Below are 22,508 nucleotides of genomic sequence, written 5' to 3'. Positions count from 1 at the left end.
AAACAAATTTTTGAACGGAGTTATTAAATATAATAAAATATTTTATGAAATTAGTAATGAAGATGTATAGATGGATGGTGTTAAATAATTGTTTTTTATTTAGCTTCCTTGTAAAAAAATTAACGGAGATTTATTGACGACATAAAACAATTTTATACGATCATGTTAAGAAGTCTCATATCGATTGAGAGATGACCTGAATAAGTGTTTATATACTAGAGGCAATCCTCGCCTTAAAAGCCGGTTTTGTAGGGTTGAGTTAGGCTCGATACTCATTTCTAATATATGGACTGTATCGTGCAATGGTTTATGCAGAAGAATGTTTATCCAATATGTAAAAATACAACTATTGGGCAAACATTCTTCTGCATCAACCATTGCATGATATAGTCAATGTGATATGTGTGCATACAATTTATTCTTCTGATTCGCTCCCCATCCTTATAGACTTATGATGGAGAGTAATTTGAGCGGATAAATTGTATGCACGTGTATTATATGGACTGTACCATGCAATGACTTATGCAGAAGAATGTTGGTCAAATATGTAAAAATACAACTATTGGGCTAACATTCTTCTACATCAACCATTGCATGATATAGTCAATGTGATATGTGTGCATACAATTTATTCTTCCAATTCGTTTCCCATCCTTATTGATTTATGATGGAGAGTGAATTGAGAGGATAAATTGTATGCACATGTATTATATGGACTGTATCATGCAATGGTTTATGCAGAAGAATGTTTGTCCAATATGTAAGCATACAACTATTGGGCAAACATTCTTCTGCATCAACCATTGCATGATATAGTCAATGTGATATGTGTGCATACAATTTATTCTTCCAATTCGTTCCCCATCCTTACAAACTTATGATGGAGAGCGAATTGAGAGGATAAATTGTATGCACTTGTATTTTATGGACTGTACCATGCAATGGTTTATGCAGAATAATGTTGGTCCAATATGTAAGAATACAACTATTGGGCAAACATTCTTCTGCATCAACCATTGCATAATATAGTCAATGGCCACGATATGATCTGGAGGAAATCTTTCATTGTACCACGATATGATCCATCATGGCCACGTTGAGGCAAAATTACACGTTATCGTGGCTACGATGAATACGATGGGTGCGCAGAAAAATCCCAAATCCAGCTGAAAAACTATAAATAGAGTTCTCCTCCTCCACTATTATTCATTCCAAAATATTGAGAGTTACTCAATATTCAAGCAAGAGTTAGGAGAACTCTAAGGAGGAGGCAAAGAGGGTCAAGGAACTCCAAGGCAATAAGGTTCTTTTCTTTTATTGTCTTTGTAATTTATTTTTCCTAGGTTAGGTCGAGTAGATGATTTCCTTTATGAATGCTTGAGACCAGACCCGGTTTTGGGCCAAGGCAACCAGACCTCCAGCCCATGACCTCCAAAAATATGGGGCCTCAAAAATTTTTTCAAGCCCATAATTTTAATTGTTGCTTTAAGTACTTTTTCGGACATTGAAGATCATGAATTGCCTATTGGCCTAGTGGTCAGCAACTGTCCAAATGTTTGAGAGTTGGAGGAGTTGGTGGGTTCAAATCCCACCCGTGACATTTATTTTATTTTATTTCAGGTCAATTCATAATAAATATATTGACTATTTTTTTTAATGGGAAATCGTTAGTTGTTAATATATTACAATCAGTTGTTCTCTCTTGTAACCAAATAAAAATATTACAACCAGTTTAACTACTCATCCCATATTATAATGACTGTTTTTTAATGTTATTTACGATTTAAATATATAATGTTCTTTTTATAATTTTTTAAATTTTTATTTGGGGTCCATTTTTATTATTAGCTTGAGGCCTCCAAATTGTCGGAGACGGCCCTGCTTGAGACATGTAACCCTGATTCGATAAAGTTTATGCTTAATTGTTATTAAGTTATTTTCTATATTTGTCTTTGATTTAATTATTCATTCTTAATATTGATCACATTAATTGAATGAACCTAGAGGAAATTAGTTGATCCTGTGACAACAGAATTAATAGGCCATACCAAAAAGACATTTCATCCTACCAATATGAGACCGTTAAATTCAGTATCTGACGGTACGGGGGCAGGATTAAGAATCACACGTAGTTAAATTCTGCAATGATATTAGGAAATCGAGTGAGGGTAGAGAACTTGTTAAATTCTGAACTTCAAAAGGTTAGGACGCACTCTTTAGAGGCTGGACCCATTAAAGGTAATGATACGAAATAACGAAGGCTAAACCTATCAACGCTTAATTGGTTCGACCTAAGTCAGATTGCAATAGAAATAAGTATAGTAATACTAGACTTATTTTAATAGAAATTAATTCGGTAGCTTATAACTAGTAATGAGGTATAATATAACGCCACTTACCAAGTAGGAGTAAGGGAGGTATTCGAAACACTTAACCACACACACCCCGTGTGCACACACACACGCTATTTAATTTATTGCTCTTTACTTTTTGGTCCTTTACTTTATTGCTATCTACTTTTATTGAATGCAAAACTCTCTCAAACAAACAAAGTGAATGCAAAGCATATTTACTTTCTAAATGGACAAAAAAAATGGTTTAAAGATGATAAGCAGACAGTCTAAAGACAGTTTACATGGACAACCAATCAAAATTCACAATTTTGACACATCATACCACTATTTGAAAATTGGAAAATACTAATTAGTGCCCTGAGGCCACTGTTTAAAGAAGCAAAAATAGTAATGTAACATTAGAATTTGTGCAGTCAACTCCACAAAAATTTAAAAACTCTACTAAAAATGACATGGCAAAAACATGACTTTTGATTGGTTGAGTGTGTAAAGGTGACTTTACACCGTCTCCCCATTTCATTTGGCTTCACCACTTTTTCACCTTCCTTTCAATATTTGTATCTTGAGAAGCACTTTGTCCCCTCCTCCGATAAACCCTTTGCCATCAAACTGGTATACTTTGCCTCCCTTGCTGCCACAGTGAACGAGAGTTTCTCAACAAACTCTTCTTTGCCTTGAGGTTCCCCTCCAACCTCCTCCGACACAAAAGTCAACATTTCATTCTTGAGTAGGAAGGACCTCATGCACTAGAAAACACTATTTTTACATCCATCATCCTCGCAAGTTCCTGACATTTTCCCATACCTTTTTCACTTAGCCATTGGATTCATCAAGTGGCTGAGATTAGCAAAGAAAACAACACGGAGAGAAATCGCTGCAGAGGACCCCTCCATTTATACGCTGTCCATATGTTGTCAAATTTTTTGTGTCAATATATCATTACTCTTTTCCATACTCTACCTCATTGCATTTTCTCTTACTTTGAATGTAACGGAATAAGATATATTTTTGATTAAAAAAAGTTATCACATTGCCTTTGAGACAGTGTTGTCAACAGCTAAGTTTTTTTTTTACTAAAATAAATTTATTACATTTCAATCGCAATAATTTCACCTATATAAGTAGGTACCGACTTCAAAACGTAGGTACAAACTAGGATGTAGCCTCCCTAGCAAGCAAGAGTATGGGTCGCTACATTTGCTTGTCTCTTAAAAAAGGTTCGAGACTTAACACACTAATATGATTGATCTCAAAATCATCAACTAATCATTAACTACCTAACTATTTAGTCTTTACACAAGGAAACAAATACAACAGCCTAAGAGGTTGCAAGAGCTCTCAAGGAATTAATTAGAACTTCTTCTTTCAAATTATGACCTGTTAATAGAAAATAAACATATTAACAAGATGAAGAATATTTGAATTTATGCTTACAAAAGAGAAAGCTCAGCTAGTTACCTATGAATACTATCTTATTGATCTTGTATTCTTCCTTCTTCCACTTGCGAGCGGGAACAATCTCATATAGTTCCCTCACAGCCTACAAGGTTTTCACCAGAAAATGATTTTAAATTTAAACCCTTACTTTGTCGAATTTTTTTTTAAACCCTTACTACTTTTCAATAAAAAGAAATTATGCATCTATTTCACTATTTTAATGTACTAAAATTGAGTATACCAAATATCAAATGATTTAAAACTAAATAATATTTCATCAAACAACGTTATTTTAATGTACAACATGCATTTCAATCAAAATATATAGAAGTAACAATAAACCACAACATTAGCAAGAGGCAGGTGAATGAGAGAAGAGACTACTACACATAGATGGTCTCGGTTGATTTTACATGAGACTGTTATCCATCTCCCATAATATTTTTTTAGTGTAACGAGCTCTTGGAATTTTGGGTTCGTCAAACACAACCCTACAAAACTGGTTTTCAAATAAGGGATGTCTCCCGCTTATAAACATTTTTTCAAGTAATACTACATCTAGTATGAGACTATCAACACACTTATCTCACGCCAAACTCTGAACATTTGTATGTGACCCGAGAGACCAATTAACAGGTGGCTCAGTGAATATTAGTATATTCTAATACCATCTTAGAATTTAAGTTAAGCCTAATTCAACTATACAAAACCAACTTTTTTTAAATTGAGATATGCCTCCTACTTATAAACATTTTTTCAAACCATAACACATTCAATGTGGACTTTCAAGTTTCAACAGTCAACACAAGCTAATCTTGACCGTTTAGTCTTACATGGATAGTCATTCAATCTTGAACTTCACATGGTTAGATTAGCTTCACTTGCCAACTCATGATCTCACAGTCTCACTTGATATAAAGTAACACAAATGCTACCATGCCAAAAATTTTACGAACATCTCATGCTCAATCAATTAATAGGGATGATGAATTTAGTTCTTACATTGTTTTCTCTTATATAGCATACTGTTCATATTTCTTTAATTAGAGATGAATAGGGACCTTTTTTCCAGCTCAAATATGAATATCCAGAAACTAGCAATAGAGTTGAATTTTTTCTTATACAATGCCAAATTAAAATCAACATACATCAGTACCAGACCAAGAAATGAGTTAATTTCTCTAGAATCTACAATCTAGGGACTGCGTGTAGAAAGAACCATAACTTGTTAGTTGGCAATGTAACAAAGTTTACTTGTCAAGATTGTTAAACTATGAATGTGTTGTCTTATATGTAGTACATTAAATATCTTTTCAAACAGTTAAGAGTGGAGCCAATGCAAATGAACACGTTTTACATGCCTAATCACAGGTGAAGATGGATCATATACCTGCTTTGGTACAGAAGAACATTCTGGTAGCATGCAATTATTTTAGGAAAATTGTAATTATGTTAAGAAGAATTTACATTTACCTGCAAAGTATGCAATTGATCAGAGTTTTGAACACTTAAGACTCCTTTGCAACGGTATACATCCATATCATATTTCTTCTCCCAAAGAATCTCCTCTAGCCATAAACGAGTCTGCCATGGTATAAACATTATATAAATATAAGTCGAGAGCAAAAAGGGTGTATCCGAAAGATTTAATTTTGTAAAAATGAATTCAATAAAAGAACAAAACATTCACTGCTAGACGTTACAAAAACAAACGATAGAATGATAGACTGAGATATATAAGTGAAGAAAAAGCAGATACTTGATTAGAAGCTATACAAAAAAGAGAAACTTCAAGTGATTTATATATAATGTGAATCATGTGATTTATAGTAACATCATGAACCAAATTTGAAAACCTACCTTTTCAAGATCAACTGTTCCTGTCTCACTAATGCATATGGTTCTAACGCCACTATCATGAAGCGTTTTAGTAGACAAGGAACGACTTTCTTCTAACAATGCCTCTAAATGTGTGGCATGCTGAAAAGAGAGGCAGCAAAGGTAAATTGTGGTCATGAAGGTGGGAAGAAAAGACTATGGATGAAGAACAAAAATACATATAACTTACTGCAGTATCGTAAGCATGGCGGTTCAATATCTTAGATAAGTCAACTTGACATCTGACAGAATGAACTATCTCTACGAGTGAGTTAATAGTATGGATTTCCTCCTCAAGTTCTTCTAGAGCTCCAGAGCCTTCTGCAGATACTAAATCAACCTTGTTAAGTATTACAATGTCCTGAAACAAGTAGCAAAATAATTAGCTCTTCGGTATGCAATTCTACTATGTGAAACTCTCATTAAGAAATATTGTTAGTATTATGGTACCTTTAACAGTTGTACTATTCTAGTACTTGACCGAAATAATCAACATATAAGGTCATGTTGGTGAAATATAGTTTTTAGTGTTATATATATCGCAATTTTTTTTCTTATCTTCGATTATACAAAAATATGACAACTATTAAATGAGAAAGGAAAGCAACGCTATCCATAAGAATCAATAATTGAAATCCAGTTAATATACTAAACAATTACCGCAAATGCTATCTGAAAATATGCTTCAGGAAACGAAGATGAGCCACGGTGCTCCTTGAGCTGGAAGCGAAGATTTTTGGCATCTACTACCTACTTGGGCAGAAACGCAATTAGGAAAGATACATGATTCACAAGTCACAAGTCATGCTTTTATGTACTAGGGAAAGAAACTGTTTCTGTCAACATATAAGAAGAAACTAAGCAGCTGTCACAAAATTAACATGATAAGTTAGTTTCAAAACTAAAACAAGTACTATTAAATGTCTCCAACTCCCCTATTTCTTGGACAGGTAGAACGACAATTTTGCTGGTAATAGAAACTAAGTGCATGTTTGGATTGATGGTGAATTTAGCAAAATCGTAGTGGCACTGTGATTTTGTTGAAGCTCTAAAGTGTAGCTTTTACTAACAGCACAGTGGCATTTCGTGATTCAGCCAAACTCATTGCCAATCCAAAGATGCACTAAAAGAATTACATTTGTTTGACAAGGGTTAAAACAACAATAAGCAGAAGTGTTTATGATACAAAAATATTCCACGTAAGTACTTTAAATACTATATATTGAAAATTAAGTAAAACCCATGGCTTAAAAACAAAAACAAAATAGAATGAATTTCATCCATTAAAGATTACTTACAGTGACGATAGAATCAAGCTTCACGTCAGATTCCAACTGTTCATCTAACCAAAGAATAGATGCCAAAGGTGCTGGATTAGCCAAACCAGTAGTTTCCAGCAATATATGGTCTAGCCTACACACACAAAATATGCCTAAAAATGCTTAATTGAGCTAAAATATAACCCACCTTGTTGAACACTATATCAATTCATCACAGAATAAAAGAGGTTTGATGAAAGTGAACCACAACACTATGCAGCAATTGTCATTACGAGTAAGGTGGTTCACTTTTCCATGCCTCAAAATTTGAATACTTTGTTTGTTTTACGACTAAATGAGTATTTTGGTTATCGATATTGTAAAGGTCGAGCAACTTAATCCCCTAAATTTACAAAATAGCAAATTTGTCCCTTAAGTTAAAGAACATCAATCAATTTAGTTCTCCTCCACCAAAATATACCATTAGTAAACATTCATCAAAATCAATGAAAGACCTACAAATTGACTTAAACAGTCTCTTGCTACATCAAGACAAGCATATACGGTCTGTTTGATTGGCAAAAAGGTAAGTACTAGACAAAATACTATAAGACATAACAACACTTGACAAACTTTTTTAAGTTATTGAAAAACTTTTTGTTTGACAATGTTCTGTGGATAAAAAAGTTATTTTGGTATTTTAGACAGCTTGTGTCTGGGTTAAAAAGTTCTCATGAGGAGTGAGGGACAAAATTTTTTGTCCGATCTCCCTAGCCCCCCAGTTTGTCCGGTCTCAATAATAGTTTTAAAATCAAACACAGTACAACACAATTGCAGTTGCCTTGTCCGGTCTATTATTTTATAGTAGATCAAACGCACTAGGAACCTTTCAAATTGTGGTGCTAAACTTGGAAAAATTACTGAAGTGAATGTGAGTATGTGACATTGTTCAATTTCAGGGATTAAGTTTTGGGAGTAAAATGATAATTTAGTCTTAGTTTTACCTTTCTTTTCTCTGTACAAGCTGCTCAAGTGCTTGAACCAAACTATGCTTAACAGTGCAACAAATACAGCCATTAGCAAGCTCAACCCATTCTTCAACAACAGCACCACCTTCCCCTTCATTTATCAATGCTCTTTCTACTCCAATTTCCTCACCAAACTCATTCAATATCACAGCAATCCTCTTCCCATGTTGAGAGTTCAATATATGATTCACCAACTGAAATTCAATGACCCAATAAGAAAACGAAAATTAAAAAAAAGAGAGAGAACTTTAAGGGGAAAAGAAGATTGTTACCGTGGATTTTCCAGCACCAAGATAACCGGTGATGAGAGTGACACCAACAGAAGATTGTTGAGAAATGGATTCATCATCGTGTGATTGAATCTGAACAGCAAGAGGTGGCTCTTCCTCTTCCTCGTGCTCCATTAGAATTTCGATGTGCTGTGACTAATTTGAGGTAACAAAGCAAACGTTGATCGTTGATTTTCAAAGCAAAAATGATGAAGGAAATGGAAACTTTGAATAATACGCTTAATTATCTGTTTGTAGGAACAACAAAAACAACCCTAATCAGTTTTTGATTTTAAGTCATTAATTATTTTTGGTTGAGTAGCCTAATTATTTTTGGTTGACTAAAATGTGAAGTACTCCCTCTATTCATTTGTACAAGTTTATTGAATAATTAATATCAAGGTTATCAAAACCGGACCGGCCGGTCGGACCGTGAACCGGTCATGAAAACGGTTCGGTTTTGAGCAAAAAACGGACAGGAAACCGACCGGCAAAAAAACGCGTGAACCGGGGTCGAACCGACGAACCGGTCAGGCGGTTCAAGCGGTTTTGCAGATTTTTTTTTTTTTTTTAAAAAAAGGACAACACGACGTCGTTTTAACCTTTCTTTTTTAAAAAAAAAATCTGAAACAAAACAACGACGTCGTAGGAATAAGAAATGTTTTTGTTTTTCATCTGTTTTTCATTTGGTTTGAATTATAAATTTTATTTTATTTTGACTTGTGATATTTTATCTTTTTAATGTGTGAAATTATGAAATATTGAGCAGTTACTCATATATTTTTATTTATATATTAATTAAAATATATATATTTAACTAAAAACGGTTCGACCCCGATTAAACCCGGTCCGACCAATTGAACCTTGAACTGGTGAGCTCGCCGATTCGATGATCGGTCCGGTTCTGACAATCTTGATTAATATATTTTATTTATAATACATCTATTCAATGAATATAAAAATGTGAAGGGTCTCTTATAAAAAGAATCGGAGGAGTATGTAGAAGTGAAATTTTTTGAGTGTTCAAACGAGATGACCCGGGTTATGTGCAATCACAAATCAGTAATTGCACGCAGTCAACAACTTTATAGACGTGTGATAGAAAATGAATGATCCTGGTTGATGATAAAGAATTAATATTAAAAAAATACTATAAACTGTCTTTAAATAGGAACATCCGATCTTAATCGGACGGTCCTAATGAGATGATTACAGTCGACTGCATGAAGCACTGACTGCACTTAATCTGAATCGCGTTTAATAATATCTCTTGTAGTTATCGATTGAACTATGGGCTAAAAATTAATTTTTTAATAAAAAAATACATATATTTATTTTGTTTTAATTAAATGATAATAGTAATTTTATAGTTTAATTCATTATAAAAAAATATATAGTTTAATTTGTATTAATTTTATAGAGTACCATTTGATAAAAATCAAATATTTATTTGTGTCATAAAATTAAATTTGAGTGCAATTCAGTAATTAGATTATTTGACCGAATATACGGTTACTATTAAATAATTAGGTTTTGGTAGAAACACTTCAGAAAACTGGTATATAAAGACGAGAGAGTGGAATTTAGATTTTGGGAGGAGAAATTAAGGTAGAATGAGTGAATGAAATGAACGAGATAGTTACGTCGAAACAAATTCAAAAAATTATATTTATGTTTCTCCGGATGAGCGAAGACACTTACATAGGATTTTAAGACACACTAATTATGCAAAATTGCAAACATGAGAATCAAGTTTCACACACACAATTAAGTTGTGCATACACTATAGACTATAGTAAGATTCGCGAGTAAACTATCAAATACCCCTCTGAAATTATAAAATGTCAATCAAATTATCCCATGACGTGGACTCGACTGGTAGTGCTAGTGGACAATTTGATTGACGTTTTATAATTTGAGGGGGGGTATTTGCATATTTCCAAATTTCGGGAGAGTATTTAACGAATTTTAAAATTTCAGAAGAATATTTGACAATTTACTCTACAATTCGCATTCATGAACAATGACACATACACGAGAGTAAGAGTCACACATGTGACACATGAGAGTCTTATAATTTTATGTAGAACATGTTTCTAAAGGAAAAAATTCACATTGATTTCAATAAATTAAAAAAAAAATATTAAAAAAAGAGTGTTCTTAATGCTTCTCTTGAAATTTATATGGGTCCCACAAAATTTATATGAAACTTACTTAATTAAAAATGGTTATTAATGGAGCTGCCAAAACGGACCCTAAACGGGTCGGCCTAGATGAGCTTCGCAAAAACCCATTTTTAAATTCAGGTTTTTCGGACCGGACTAATATTTTAAGGTCTAAACCTTGTATTTATAATTCGGATTTGGCGTGCCAACCCATACAAGCTAGCTTAACTAATGCACTAATTTACTTCACCATACGAGTGACATGGCATCGCCTCCCAATCCAAAAGCTAGCATTGATTTTGCTCTTAATTTTGATGAACCAGACAAATTAACTGACACATATGATGGCATTAAAGTTCAATTTATTTCATTTCACTGATATAAACAATGGATTTTCTTGGTAAGATTGATTTGTATACCGAAAAGGGTAACACAACCAAGAAGTCATTTTGTCAAAGGGAATATAGGTCGGCCATAACCAAATATTTTTACTATATAGAAAGATATAGTGAAGACTGAAAGAGTATTGTTGATTGTTCATTGCATCTTAGAGAAACCATGTCGTTTAAAATATGTATTGTTACAATAATATTGTTTGTGATTATTAAGACTCAAATGTGTCTGTCTGAGATCATCAGCAAGGATAGCTTTCCAAAGGGTTTTATTTTTGGAACTGCTTCTTCAGCTTTTCAGGTTTGTAAATTTTCTTCAAATTTCAATTTTCCTAACTTTATCTTCATTTCTTTTTTTTCTCCCTGTTGAACATGCAAGTGTGTTTATCGATTGAATTCAGGCAGTTTGAGCAATATTTAGTTTATTCCGGTTTAACTTTTGTTTTGATTTAGTTACTGCAAATTAAAAATCTACTGATATGTCCCATAAATTTAGCTCAAAATGGTAGTTACCAGAAATATTATTGGAGTGGTTGGGGTTCGAACCCCGAATTCTACATTTCTCCGCATTTAAATGTGTGAGAGTCTAGCCACTCGGCTACTTGACAAAAAAAAAAAAAACTATTGATCTTAACTCCAAATGTCATCTTATTGGGCAATAAATTGTGAATTTTTTAGTAGCCTAGTGTAGTGTCTAGATATTTCACAAATAAGTAGAATATTCGGAGTTCGAACCCCTGATTTTATTGACCCACAAATGACATTCAGACTAAAAATAACCATTTTAAATTTGCAAAAACTGATTTTAAAAAAAATTACAAGGTCTAAAACACAATAAACAAAGGTAGTAATTTGGAATTTGATTACAAGTAAAGTAAGTTAGATAAAAAAAAATAGCTCTCAAGAATTAAACTTGACTTCTTTCAAACTATTCATCTTAAAACAAATTCATTAAGAATAATGTTAGAAACACGCTCTTTAACATACATTTGAACGCACTTTATTTTATCGGTAGAAATTTATTTTCTTAAACAAGTATTTGGTAAAAATTTATATAGGTCCTTAAAAATATGTGAGCCTCATATAAATTTTAACTAAATAAAAGAGAGTGGTAACAAAATCGATGTGACTCCACAAAATGTAATGCATAATAGCATAATAGTATCAGTTCTAACAGGCGAAGCTGGAATAGCTCAGTTGGTTAGAGCGTGTGGCTGTTAACCACAAGGTCGGAGGTTCAACCCCTCCTTCTAGCGAAAATTTTATTTATTTTCATATTATTTGTTTTTTATCTATGTGGGCTAAACTGCGTGATTCAAAGCCCACAGTGGTATAAATGATGGTTGTATTACTATTCCCACCACTCAGAACATATATTGACTGCTTTTATTTTTTTTATGAAATGGAAAATAAAACAAACAAGAAAAGAAACTAAGTTTGTGGACGAGCAACACCCACAACATCCATCGAAACGAGACTGAGTTAAGTGAGATAACTATTTCAAATCTTCAAAGTGTCATCGCAGGAGGCTCCGGTCTAGCATATATTGAATGCTCGTTAGTCACTTCAATTTCCTTCCACAAAAATCCATTTTTTTATTTATTTGAAAGACCTTTTTAAAAAATATAAATATGTCAATTCATTTATCATTTTTTTTATCCAAATATATGTTAAATTAAAATGGGCATAACACATACATTTTTTTTTAAATAAAAAATAATGCAAAATAAATCACGAGTCGTCCATAAATTTTAACTCAACTAGTAAAAAATGTCAAAATTATTAAGTTATAATATGTCAGGACTGAAATTTGAACAACGATTCACTTCACTTACTTAATAATACGTTAGGACCGAAATTTGAACAATGATTCACTTCACTTATATGTACGAGTTTCTAATAATTATTGTCATTTTATTTTTATTTTTTTAAAAAGTACAAGAATATAAAAGATAAAATAAATCAAGAGTATATTAAAATGTGTATGTAACCGATTTCTCGTTAATTTACTCTCTACTCACAGAAGAGGAAAGTCAAAATATAAAATGTAAAAGTTTTTTTTTTTACTTGTGTGTGGAATAAATAAGAATGTTAATCTGATTGTAGTACGAAGGTGCAGTAAAAGAAGACGGAAGGGGGCTATCTGTGTGGGACACTTTTTCACATACTCCTGGTAAGTTATCTTATTTTGGAGGCTATGTGTGTGAAAATTAATCTAATTTCTTGTCAACCTGCAAAAAGGAACAATCATGGTTGTAAAAAAACCAACTTTAAGTTCTTTTTATTTTTAAGTCTTATTTTTTATAATATGTTCTTTTTATTTTTAGTCAAAGAAAATACCTACTTTACATTTTGATCATTTTTATTTAATTTGTCTCAACAAATTTTGTTAGTAGTATATAATAATCCTTACAAAGATCTAAAATAAAATTACTAGGTTAAATTTTGATGTGTGTTCATGAGTGGTTTGGTCTAAAGCATATACTCCATCCGTCCCAAAATATAGAAAACTGGTCGAATAAAGTTGATGTATTTAAACCAGGCTACAAAATAATACTAAAGTGCATGCAAATTAAACACTAAAGAAATATAAAAAATTCAGCTATTTTAACACACAAAGTTACTTTTGATACAATATTCATATGTTGTGAATGTCTTGAAAGCTCTTTAAAAGTTTGAAAAAGTGTTTGGTTATTGCCTCACGAGCCTTTGCATAGTGCCTCGCCGATGAGGCAGTAGCCAAAATATTTTTGAAACTTTCAAAGAGATTTTAAGATATACATAAAAATTCTTCACCTTATACCTTCAAATTGATGAAGCGTCAATATAACTATCAACCAATTTGTCCCTTTTTCATCTTTGTTCTTGGTGTGGATCTTGAGTTAGAGGATTTTTACAAGTATTAAAAAATTATACTATTAAACAAATAACAACAAATCATATATAATATTATATATGACTCTATCAATAATTATAATTAAAGTCAAACGTTTTTATGATCTGGCGATCACAATTGATTAGCAATGTACAAAATCTTTTTTATATTTTGTGGCAGGCAAAATACAACAGAACAACAATGCTGATGTTGCAGTGGATCAGTATCATCGATATAAGGTAATAATAAGTTTAGGAGAAAAGATATATTTGAACAAGTATAGACAGAAATACGACATCTATAACTTTTTGCCATTTTTAAATATTTTTTTACATGTCTCGGGCTGCGTGCACAGACTCATGAGATATACGTTGTCTATACGTTGTTTAGAAAAAAGTTGTTCGAATAAGCACAAGAATCGCATCTAAGCTAGTTATAACTAGGCAATTTGTATCTTGCTATCTTAAAAATGATAAAATAATCATAAAAAGAAATTCATATTAACATCCCAAATATATCTTGTTTAAATAATACTACTATTTAACCAATTTTTTGGAAGGTATTTTTACTTGTGAATCTTGCATATATTGTTTTTTTTTTTTTTAAGTAGGAAGACATACAACTCATGAAGGATATGGGCATGGATGCTTATAGGTTTTCAATTTCTTGGACTAGGATTTTTCCCAGTAAGATTTCTTTGCAACCATTTTCTTTTTGGATGAGATTTTTAAGGCACCCTAGAAGTCCCAACATTCATGATTTTTCCTCACATTTATTGAAGTCCCAACAACAAACATGATTTTTCTCACATTGAATTATAATAATGAAGAAACACTGTGATCATGGATTATAATGTGTTAGATGGATCTGGGGTAGTCAACCAAGCAGGAATTGATCATTACAATAAACTCATTGATGCTTTACTAGCCAAAGGTAAACCTTAAGTCATTTAATTTGATTAATCTGAATTATGCTTCATGGATACTTAGTTAATTATATATGTTTATGTACATGTGTTAATTACACCTACTTACATATTTGAGGTTAAATTTGTTAAAAGAGAAAAACAAATTTCAATTGCTCATATTCTTATTGAAAAAAATGGTACAGTTGACCTTTAATATACTGTCCGTAAATTTAAATCTCCTCGAGGACAATACTAAAATAGCCATATTGGTGCCATAATCTATTATATTATTCCTCTTTGGGCCATACCAACTGGACAAAATGTATATGACATGTTAATGTAGGATAAAAAAAAATTCTCTACTTTCTTAAAAGAAAAATAAATCACAATATTGAGAGAATGAAATTGAAACAAGATCAAAATATATATGCAAGAGGTCTGCATATCATTATATATATATATATATATATATATATATATATATATATATATATATATAGGGTTTTCTAACTTAGACCCTAGTTAGGTCTAAGTTAGCAAGGTGCACCTTTTGAGTTGGACAAAAATACCCATTTTTTTTTTTTGAAACAATAGAGCAACTGGGGCATGTATGTAATTTGCATCATAAAAATACCTTCTTTTTTTTTTTTTGAAACAATAGAACAACTATTACATTTTTTAAATTTCTTCCAAATTTCGACCTCATTTTACGTGCGAATCGAACGCCGATTTCAAAAACTAATACCGGAAACCTTTGTAAAATTGAAAAACGATCAAAATCCATATAAGGAACGTCGAGTTTCGTTGAGTATTGAGGGAGATCGAACCGGGTCAAAAACCGGGTCGCACGACCCGTTTCTGCATAAAAAGGGTGGGAGGGACGATGAACAGTGCGCGTCGCCCACGCCCACTCTCACCGGCGGCGCGTGGGGGCGCGTGCGGCCTCAGGGAGGCTCTATTTTTTTTTTATTTTTTCATAATACAATAGTAGATAATATTCTGGAAATTTTGGTATATTGTATGAAATTTTTGGAGACCCGAAACTATTTTTAGTTAATTAAATGAGTAAAAAGGTAATTAAAAATATTATAATTCCATAAAAAATTTCCAAAATTTTATGCAAAGTACTATGAATTATTTAGAACCCTCTTGTGTACCTCACTCTCCCTAGTTCAAGTCATGAAATTATTTTCACAAATTCCGCTGATTATTTATAACCATTTAACAAATAATAATAATAATTTCATAGATTTGTACTCTGAAACCAATTGTTTTTTTATTTGTTTCTAATAAAATATTAGATAATATTCTGGAACTTTTGGTATATTTTATGAAATTTTTTGAGACCTGAAACTATTTTTCGTTAATTAAATGAGATAAAACGGTAATTAAAAACTATTGTTTGCTTCTGAAACCATTTAGCTGGAAGAATGGTTTCAGAGAGTTATACTGTGAAACCATTCTAGCAGTAAAATGGTTTCAGAAGCAAACAATTAAAAATCAACTCCCCTGAAACCATTCTATCAGTGAAATGGTTTCAAAGTACAACGCTCTGAAACCATTATACCAGCTAAATGGTTTCAGAATGGTTTCAGAAGCAAACAATTAAGAAATTACTCACTGAAACCATTCTACCAGTAAAATGGTTTCAGAGAGTTATACTGTGAAACCATTCTACCAGCTAAATGGTTTCACAGTATTATATAAAGATAATTAAAGGTAGTGAAAAATTGAGTTTTTTTTTTGTGTCCAAATCAAACGAACCAAGTCTCTATTTGTAGACAAAAAAAAATTATGAATTTTGGTATAAAAATAAAAAAATAAAAAATTAATTTACAACGAAATAATTGAGTTTAAAGTATTAAATGAAAAAAAAAACACGCCAACCACCCAGCAGTTGACACGTGTCCTGCTTTTTTAAAATGAAATTTTCTCTCTCCAGGCGCAGATCTAGTGTGGTGCACGCGCTGGCTTATCATGGAGATGGATGATCTGGACTGTCTGATTGATCCGACAGCCATGATGAGATCATCTCTTGGCCGTCTGATGGAAATCAACGGTCTGTAACGGTGGTCCTGCGGTAGGCGCGCGACACTTGATCAGAGCCAATATGTTTTTTTTTTTTTTTTAAAAAAGAAAGGGTATTTTTATCCAACTCAAAAGGTGCACCTTGCTAATTTAGACCCAACTGGGTCTAAATTAGCAGCCCCCTATATATATATATATATATATATATATATATATATATATATATATGTTTTTGAATTATTTTTAATTCAAATGCCTAATTTTGTAGGAATTGTACCATATGTGACTCTTTACCACTGGGACCTACCTCAAGCCTTGGAAGACAAGTACAATGGATGGCTTAGCCCTTTAATCATGTATGAAACTTTGTTAATATTTTAAACTTCTTAATTACATTCAATTTCACTATATTATTAGTGTCATTATATATGTTCATATATAATATAATACAAGATAAATAATATATTACGGTCTCAGAAGACATGTATTCTATGGATTTGGATTCAGTGCAGTCAGACTGCATGCAGTTAGTGCATCTGAACCGTCCAATGAAGATCGGACGGTCTCAAATTTTATAATTGAATTTTAATTGTTTATAAATAGAATATTCTAGCTTAAATTTTGAATCGTATGAACTTAATCTGACGATCATTATTGGGTCGACTGCACACAACCCCGGTCCATATCCTAGTGGTATGAATTGGGACGCTTAACCAATTACCTAATTACATTTCCCTATCCAAAAAATACACAATATAAATCTTTAGTATTTGTTTGCAACAGAAAAGACTTTGCAGCATATGCTGAGACATGTTTTGAGAAATTTGGAGACAGGGTGAAACATTGGATCACATTCAATGAGCCTCATACATTTGCTATGATGGGGTATGATGTTGGACAACATGCACCTGGAAGATGCTCAATTCTACTTCATAGCTTGTGTAGGAGTGGAAACTCTGCTACTGAACCTTATATTGTGGCTCATAATGTCCTTCTTTCTCACTCAGTAGTGGCAGATATTTATAGGAAAAAATATCAGGTAAAAAGAATTGCAGAGAATATTAATTAATAAATACTTTGGAGAATTAAATGAGGTTAATAGTATATTTGAGGCTAAATTGCATTTTTGACCTTCTAATTTTCACAAATTTGTGATTTTGGTCCTTTAATTTTCATAATAGCATTTTTCGTCCCCTAACTTGCAAGTTTGTGAAAATTAGGAAACTAAAATTACAAGTTTATGAAATTAGACGGTCAAAAATACAATTTAACCTAAATTTAACTATTTATTAAAAGTGCATTAGTCTCATAACTACACCTCAAGGGGTAAAATACTGAAATAGCATTTGATATGTTGGGGGTGCAAGTTTTTTTTTATATTTTTTCAACTTGCAATTTCTCATTTCTTTACATTTAGTGTGTGTTTCAACGTACGCCTTAGAAAAAAAATGCATTAGGAAGAGTCAGATTTATGAATCCCGCAGAGTATTGGGAAATATCATTAGTCTCTTCACAAAATTAAAAAAAAACATGAAAAATATTGAATTAGATAAAAAACACATATTACTACTTTGAAAGAAAAAAAAACACTGCCTTATTCTTTTAGGCATATGCAAGTGAATTTTCAAATTTATGTTCTCTTAATCTTTTTTTTTTCTTCAATATATACAGTGTGTTTTTTTCACCTTAAATGTATATATTTTTTTCATAGCCACAGAAAATACAAGGTGGATTTGTGGGCATATCTTTAGATGTAATTTGGTTTGAGTCAGCAACAAATTTCAAAGAAGACATTGAAGCAACTCAGAGAGCCTTAGATTTTACCCTTGGCTGGTAATATATCTTGCAAAACCCAATGTTTTGAAAACCGGACCGGACCGGCCGGTCCGACCGGTTCGACCACGAACCGGTGCCCTCGGCGGTCCGGTCGACTAGCAAGAACCGCTAGTCAGTGGAACCGGTCAAAAACCGGTGTGAACCGGTATGAACCGGTGTGAACCGGTGAACCGGTGAACCGGTGAACCGGCCGGTTTTTCTCTCACTTAAAAAAAAAAAAAAAACTGATTTTTTAATTAAAAAAAACGATGGATTGAAATTGAAAGGTTAAAAAATCAAAAATCTTTCCTTTCCAACCATAGACTCAAACACGTGAAAAAATTATATGAACGGTTCAATATAAACGGTTCAATAACGGTTGAACCGATCCGACCGGTTGACCCTTGAACCAGTTGTCACAACGGTTCGACCTCCGGTCCGGTTCTTAAAACATTGGCAAAACCTTATGTTAAAATTAAGAGTATTCTAAAAGAAAGAAATAATTTGTGTATATTTGCTTTTGTTGACACTTGAAATTATAGCTTTTTTTTTTATAAGATGAAATAATAGGCCTTTAAATATGCCAAAAAAAAAAATTAGGCTTACCGCATATTTGATCTCTTACATTTATTTTAGATTTTAATTTAGTCTCTTACGTTAAATTTTGAGTTAATTTTGTCTAACTTGACTAAAATGACTAACTTGAAACTTTTTAAACGTAGGCTAAATTAATATTTAAAATAAATTTAAGGAATCAAATATGCAATTAAACCAAAAATCTATATATTATAATTAACTAGCTATATATATTGATAAACCAATTAAAGTTGTTAACTTCCTTCACAGGTTTCTTGACCCATTGATTTTTGGAGATTATCCAAAATCAATGAAAACTAGAGTAGGGAGAAGGCTGCCAAAATTTACCAATTCTCAAGCTAGTCTTGTTAAGGGTTCATTTGATTTTGTTGGCATCAACCATTACACTACATTTTATGCAATGCACAATGGTTCTAAATCACTTCGAGCGGCACTTCATGACTACATTTCGGACGCCGGTGCTCTTACCATTCGTAAGTTAAAAAATATACTAACAACTAACATTTATCTAAAACGTTGAAATTTATACGTCACTTGATCTCTTTAATTATTCTTGGCTATTTATAATTTGTTTAATGATTGCACCAAATTGATTTTTTATTTTTTTTTACTCCTTCCAGCTTTCAATGGTACTGAGATTATTGGAGAAAAGGTAAGTTCTGTTAGAATGAAAAATTGTTTGTTTTTTTAACTTGAGATCAAGTACTTAATTTGTACTCATATGAGTATAAAAATTAAATTCAAATTATGATTTGTAGGCAAATTCTTTATGGTTGTATATAGTACCACAAGGAATGAGAAGCTTAATGAATTACATCAATCACAAGTATGGGAATCCTCTGGTTATTATAACTGAAAATGGTAATCTTGAAATTTAGACAAATTTGAGTTTTACGGTAATTATTTGCCTCTAGTTCAAAACTTTATTTATTTTATTTTTTTTATCAAGAATTTAATGACTTATCTCTTTAGATAAATAAGTGAAAAATCTCAAATTTCGAACTCTGGCTCTCATCATATATGATGTTCTACCAAATTAAACTATGACTCAAAAATTTAAATGTTCGCATATTATATAAATTAATGTTCAAAAGTATATATATATATATATATATATATATATATATATATATATATATATATATATATATATATATATATATATATATATATATATATATATATATAGTGAAGTTTCACCATGGTAAGTTTTTTAACAAATTAGGATTTTCTTTTCTTTCTTTTCCACACATGTAATTCTTTATAGAGTTTACCAAAATTTGGCAATGAAAATTTCATTACTATAGGTTTGGTATATATCTACCCAAAAAAGAGGTTTGGTATGTAAAAGCCTAATTAATGTCATCAATTTATTTTATTTATTTTTAAAATGTGTGTTTTCCATCACTTATGCACCCCAAAACTATAGTACTATAATTTGGAATTTAATTGGAAAGCATTATTTGTCTTCTCTTGGTGGGTAACAGTCACTATCATCTGTAATACTACGCATTGAACATATTGAATAAATTTGTCGGCTACATCTCACATAGTCTTTCTCACTGGTCATAGGGATGGATGATCCAAATGATCCCTCTATCTCTATCAAGGATGCTTTGAATGATGAGAAGAGGATTAGATACCACAATGACTATTTAAGCAACTTACTAGCTTCAATCAAGTATGTACCAATGAAATTCCATACTTAATTTAATACGAGTATACTGCATTCCACTCATAATTGTTTTTTTTTGTTAATAAGTATTTTAGAGCATTAGTTAAGAAATTTGTAGAAAAATAAAAGAAGAGAATTGTCTTAAAAAAAACCAAAATTTAATATTTTATGGTGTTGAATGCGCAATTTTTTTTTTTAAATTATATATTTAATTTCTTATTTTGTGTCTTTGGGATACTTATTTACATTTGCCTTGTTTAATATTTCAACAAACAATACAATATTATTAAAAGACATGCAATACTTTAATTTAATTCCTTGTTTTAATATTTCAACAAACAATACATTATTTCATTTGTCATGTTCGAGCCCCGCTAGTGTGCTCTTAGAGGGAGTAAATATAATTACATTCATAAGTGTTTTAAGAGTTTTAAGATTTTCTCTATCTTGGACTATGTCACCATCCCCTCATTCTAAATTTTTTTATAAAAAAAAGAAATTCTAATATACCGAACTACCACAATAAAACCATTTTATTTGAAACAAGTAATTAATTATTTAACAATGGTGATTAGTATAACTAATATTTTTAAAGATACAATAATTATTTTTTAATGGTGATTCATTATTTCAAAAAAGATTATATTAATTCATTATTCTAAAAGACAGCACAAAAGGAAGTAAGTTTTTATATAAATATATTAATTTACCTATTTGTTGACCTTGAATTACTCTGATTAATTAGTTATTAGCTAATGAATTATATTATGTTTGGTGATTGTAGGGAAGATGGATGCAATGTAAAAGGCTATTTTGTGTGGTCACTGCTCGATAACTGGGAGTGGCAAGCTGGATACACTTCTAGATTTGGTCTATATTTCATTGACTACAATGATAAACTAAAGAGATACCCAAAAAATTCTGTTGAATGGTTCAAGAAGTTCTTGAACTAAACTCAACAGCAAATAATTATTTATAAGTAATAAGAATGGGACATGACATTTTATTTCCAAAGAAAGTAATGAATTCTATGTAATTACAGTATAAAAAACGCAACTGTTATCTCTCAATGCATTTGCTTCGGTTTATGAAAATAAATTTATAACTTGACGTTTTTATTTTTATACTATTGTTTTTAAATATTTTCCAATTATTTCATTGTATTAAAAAAATAATAAAGATATGACTTAAGGCCGGATAGCCTGCTTTTCCTATAGGGTCGAACTCGATAGTATCTTTAGACTCCATTTTTATATATAACTTAGTCTTGTCCGATAAAGCACATGGTCCGTTAAGAAAAAACTATTTAGAGTCGGGTAGTCTGTTTTAACAGCTATGGTGTTAACATAGGCTGAGTTTTGTTTAATTTTTTCTTTTGTTTGCTTATACTCTCTTTGCTCAAAAAAAAAAAAAAAAACTCGGTCAATGACATGTCGGTGTTAAGATTGGTAGTGGAATTTTGAGATGAGCAATTGATATTTTTGACTTATTTTCTTATATGAATTGCAGTTTTTCAGATGGAGCATAGGGATACCTAAAAAGGGTTAACAGTTTGAGGATTTGTCATCAAGTTCAAATGTATGGTACTGAATGCACCAATGGTCAATTTTGATATGGAGTTACAATTACAACAAAATTAACTAGAGTTTTCAAACCAACTTAATTTGTTTAATTTAGTTTGTTGGGTTGAGTACAATTTATAAAGACCTTTAATCATGAGGGTTGCTTCATAATGTGAATGCCACGGATTTTGATAAATAAATTATTCTAAGTTTTGCCTTTTACTTCTAGTGGAAATTTTCTGGTGAGTCATGTAATTTAGAAAAACC

The 22,508-nt window shown here is 31.5% G+C and overlaps 2 protein-coding genes and 1 non-coding gene across 3 annotated transcripts; 2 read left to right on the top strand and 1 right to left on the bottom strand.

The window, feature by feature from the left end:
- Positions 1-2,597: 2,597 nt before the first annotated feature.
- LOC123908532 (COBW domain-containing protein 1) lies at positions 2,598-8,592 on the bottom strand. Its single transcript, XM_045959199.1, has 9 exons — positions 8,229-8,592; positions 7,933-8,150; positions 6,968-7,082; positions 6,330-6,419; positions 5,860-6,030; positions 5,652-5,771; positions 5,265-5,375; positions 3,813-3,894; positions 2,598-3,731 (listed from the first exon to the last, which is right to left on the bottom strand). Exons 1-9 carry the CDS (start codon positions 8,358-8,360, stop codon positions 3,673-3,675), a joined length of 1,098 nt encoding a protein of 365 aa, XP_045815155.1. The 5' UTR covers positions 8,361-8,592; the 3' UTR covers positions 2,598-3,672.
- A 2,356-nt stretch (positions 8,593-10,948) lies between these two features.
- LOC123909050 (beta-glucosidase 40) lies at positions 10,949-21,632 on the top strand. Its single transcript, XM_045959828.1, has 14 exons — positions 10,949-11,083; positions 11,975-12,037; positions 12,889-12,955; positions 13,838-13,896; positions 14,268-14,343; positions 14,519-14,590; positions 16,861-16,948; positions 17,376-17,631; positions 18,310-18,425; positions 19,254-19,477; positions 19,625-19,656; positions 19,763-19,865; positions 20,577-20,685; positions 21,464-21,632. Exons 1-14 carry the CDS (start codon positions 10,949-10,951, stop codon positions 21,630-21,632), a joined length of 1,569 nt encoding a protein of 522 aa, XP_045815784.1.
- TRNAN-GUU lies at positions 11,965-12,038 on the top strand. The gene has a single exon. It is a non-coding gene; the product is annotated as a tRNA-Asn (tRNA).
- Positions 21,633-22,508: the final 876 nt, after the last annotated feature.

The sequence above is a fragment of the Trifolium pratense genome, linkage group LG2 (assembly GCF_020283565.1).
Source record: "Trifolium pratense cultivar HEN17-A07 linkage group LG2, ARS_RC_1.1, whole genome shotgun sequence".
Taxonomy (NCBI): Eukaryota; Viridiplantae; Streptophyta; class Magnoliopsida; order Fabales; family Fabaceae; genus Trifolium; species Trifolium pratense.
This window is presented reverse-complemented; position numbering and strand designations above follow the sequence as displayed.

Coding starts and splice junctions, on each gene's coding strand:
- LOC123908532 (XM_045959199.1), bottom strand. CDS start 8,360: ATGGAGCACGAGGAAGAGGAAGAGCCACCTCTTGCTGTTCAGATTCAA. Junction 5,772..5,859: donor GCCATGCTTACGATACTGCA/GTAAGTTATATG, acceptor CTCTCTTTTCAG/CATGCCACACATTTAGAGGC. Junction 5,376..5,651: donor GAACAGTTGATCTTGAAAAG/GTAGGTTTTCAA, acceptor ATACCATGGCAG/ACTCGTTTATGGCTAGAGGA.
- LOC123909050 (XM_045959828.1), top strand. CDS start 10,949: ATGTCGTTTAAAATATGTATTGTTACAATAATATTGTTTGTGATTATT. Junction 14,344..14,518: donor TTGGACTAGGATTTTTCCCA/GTAAGATTTCTT, acceptor ATAATGTGTTAG/ATGGATCTGGGGTAGTCAAC. Junction 20,686..21,463: donor AACTTACTAGCTTCAATCAA/GTATGTACCAAT, acceptor TGGTGATTGTAG/GGAAGATGGATGCAATGTAA.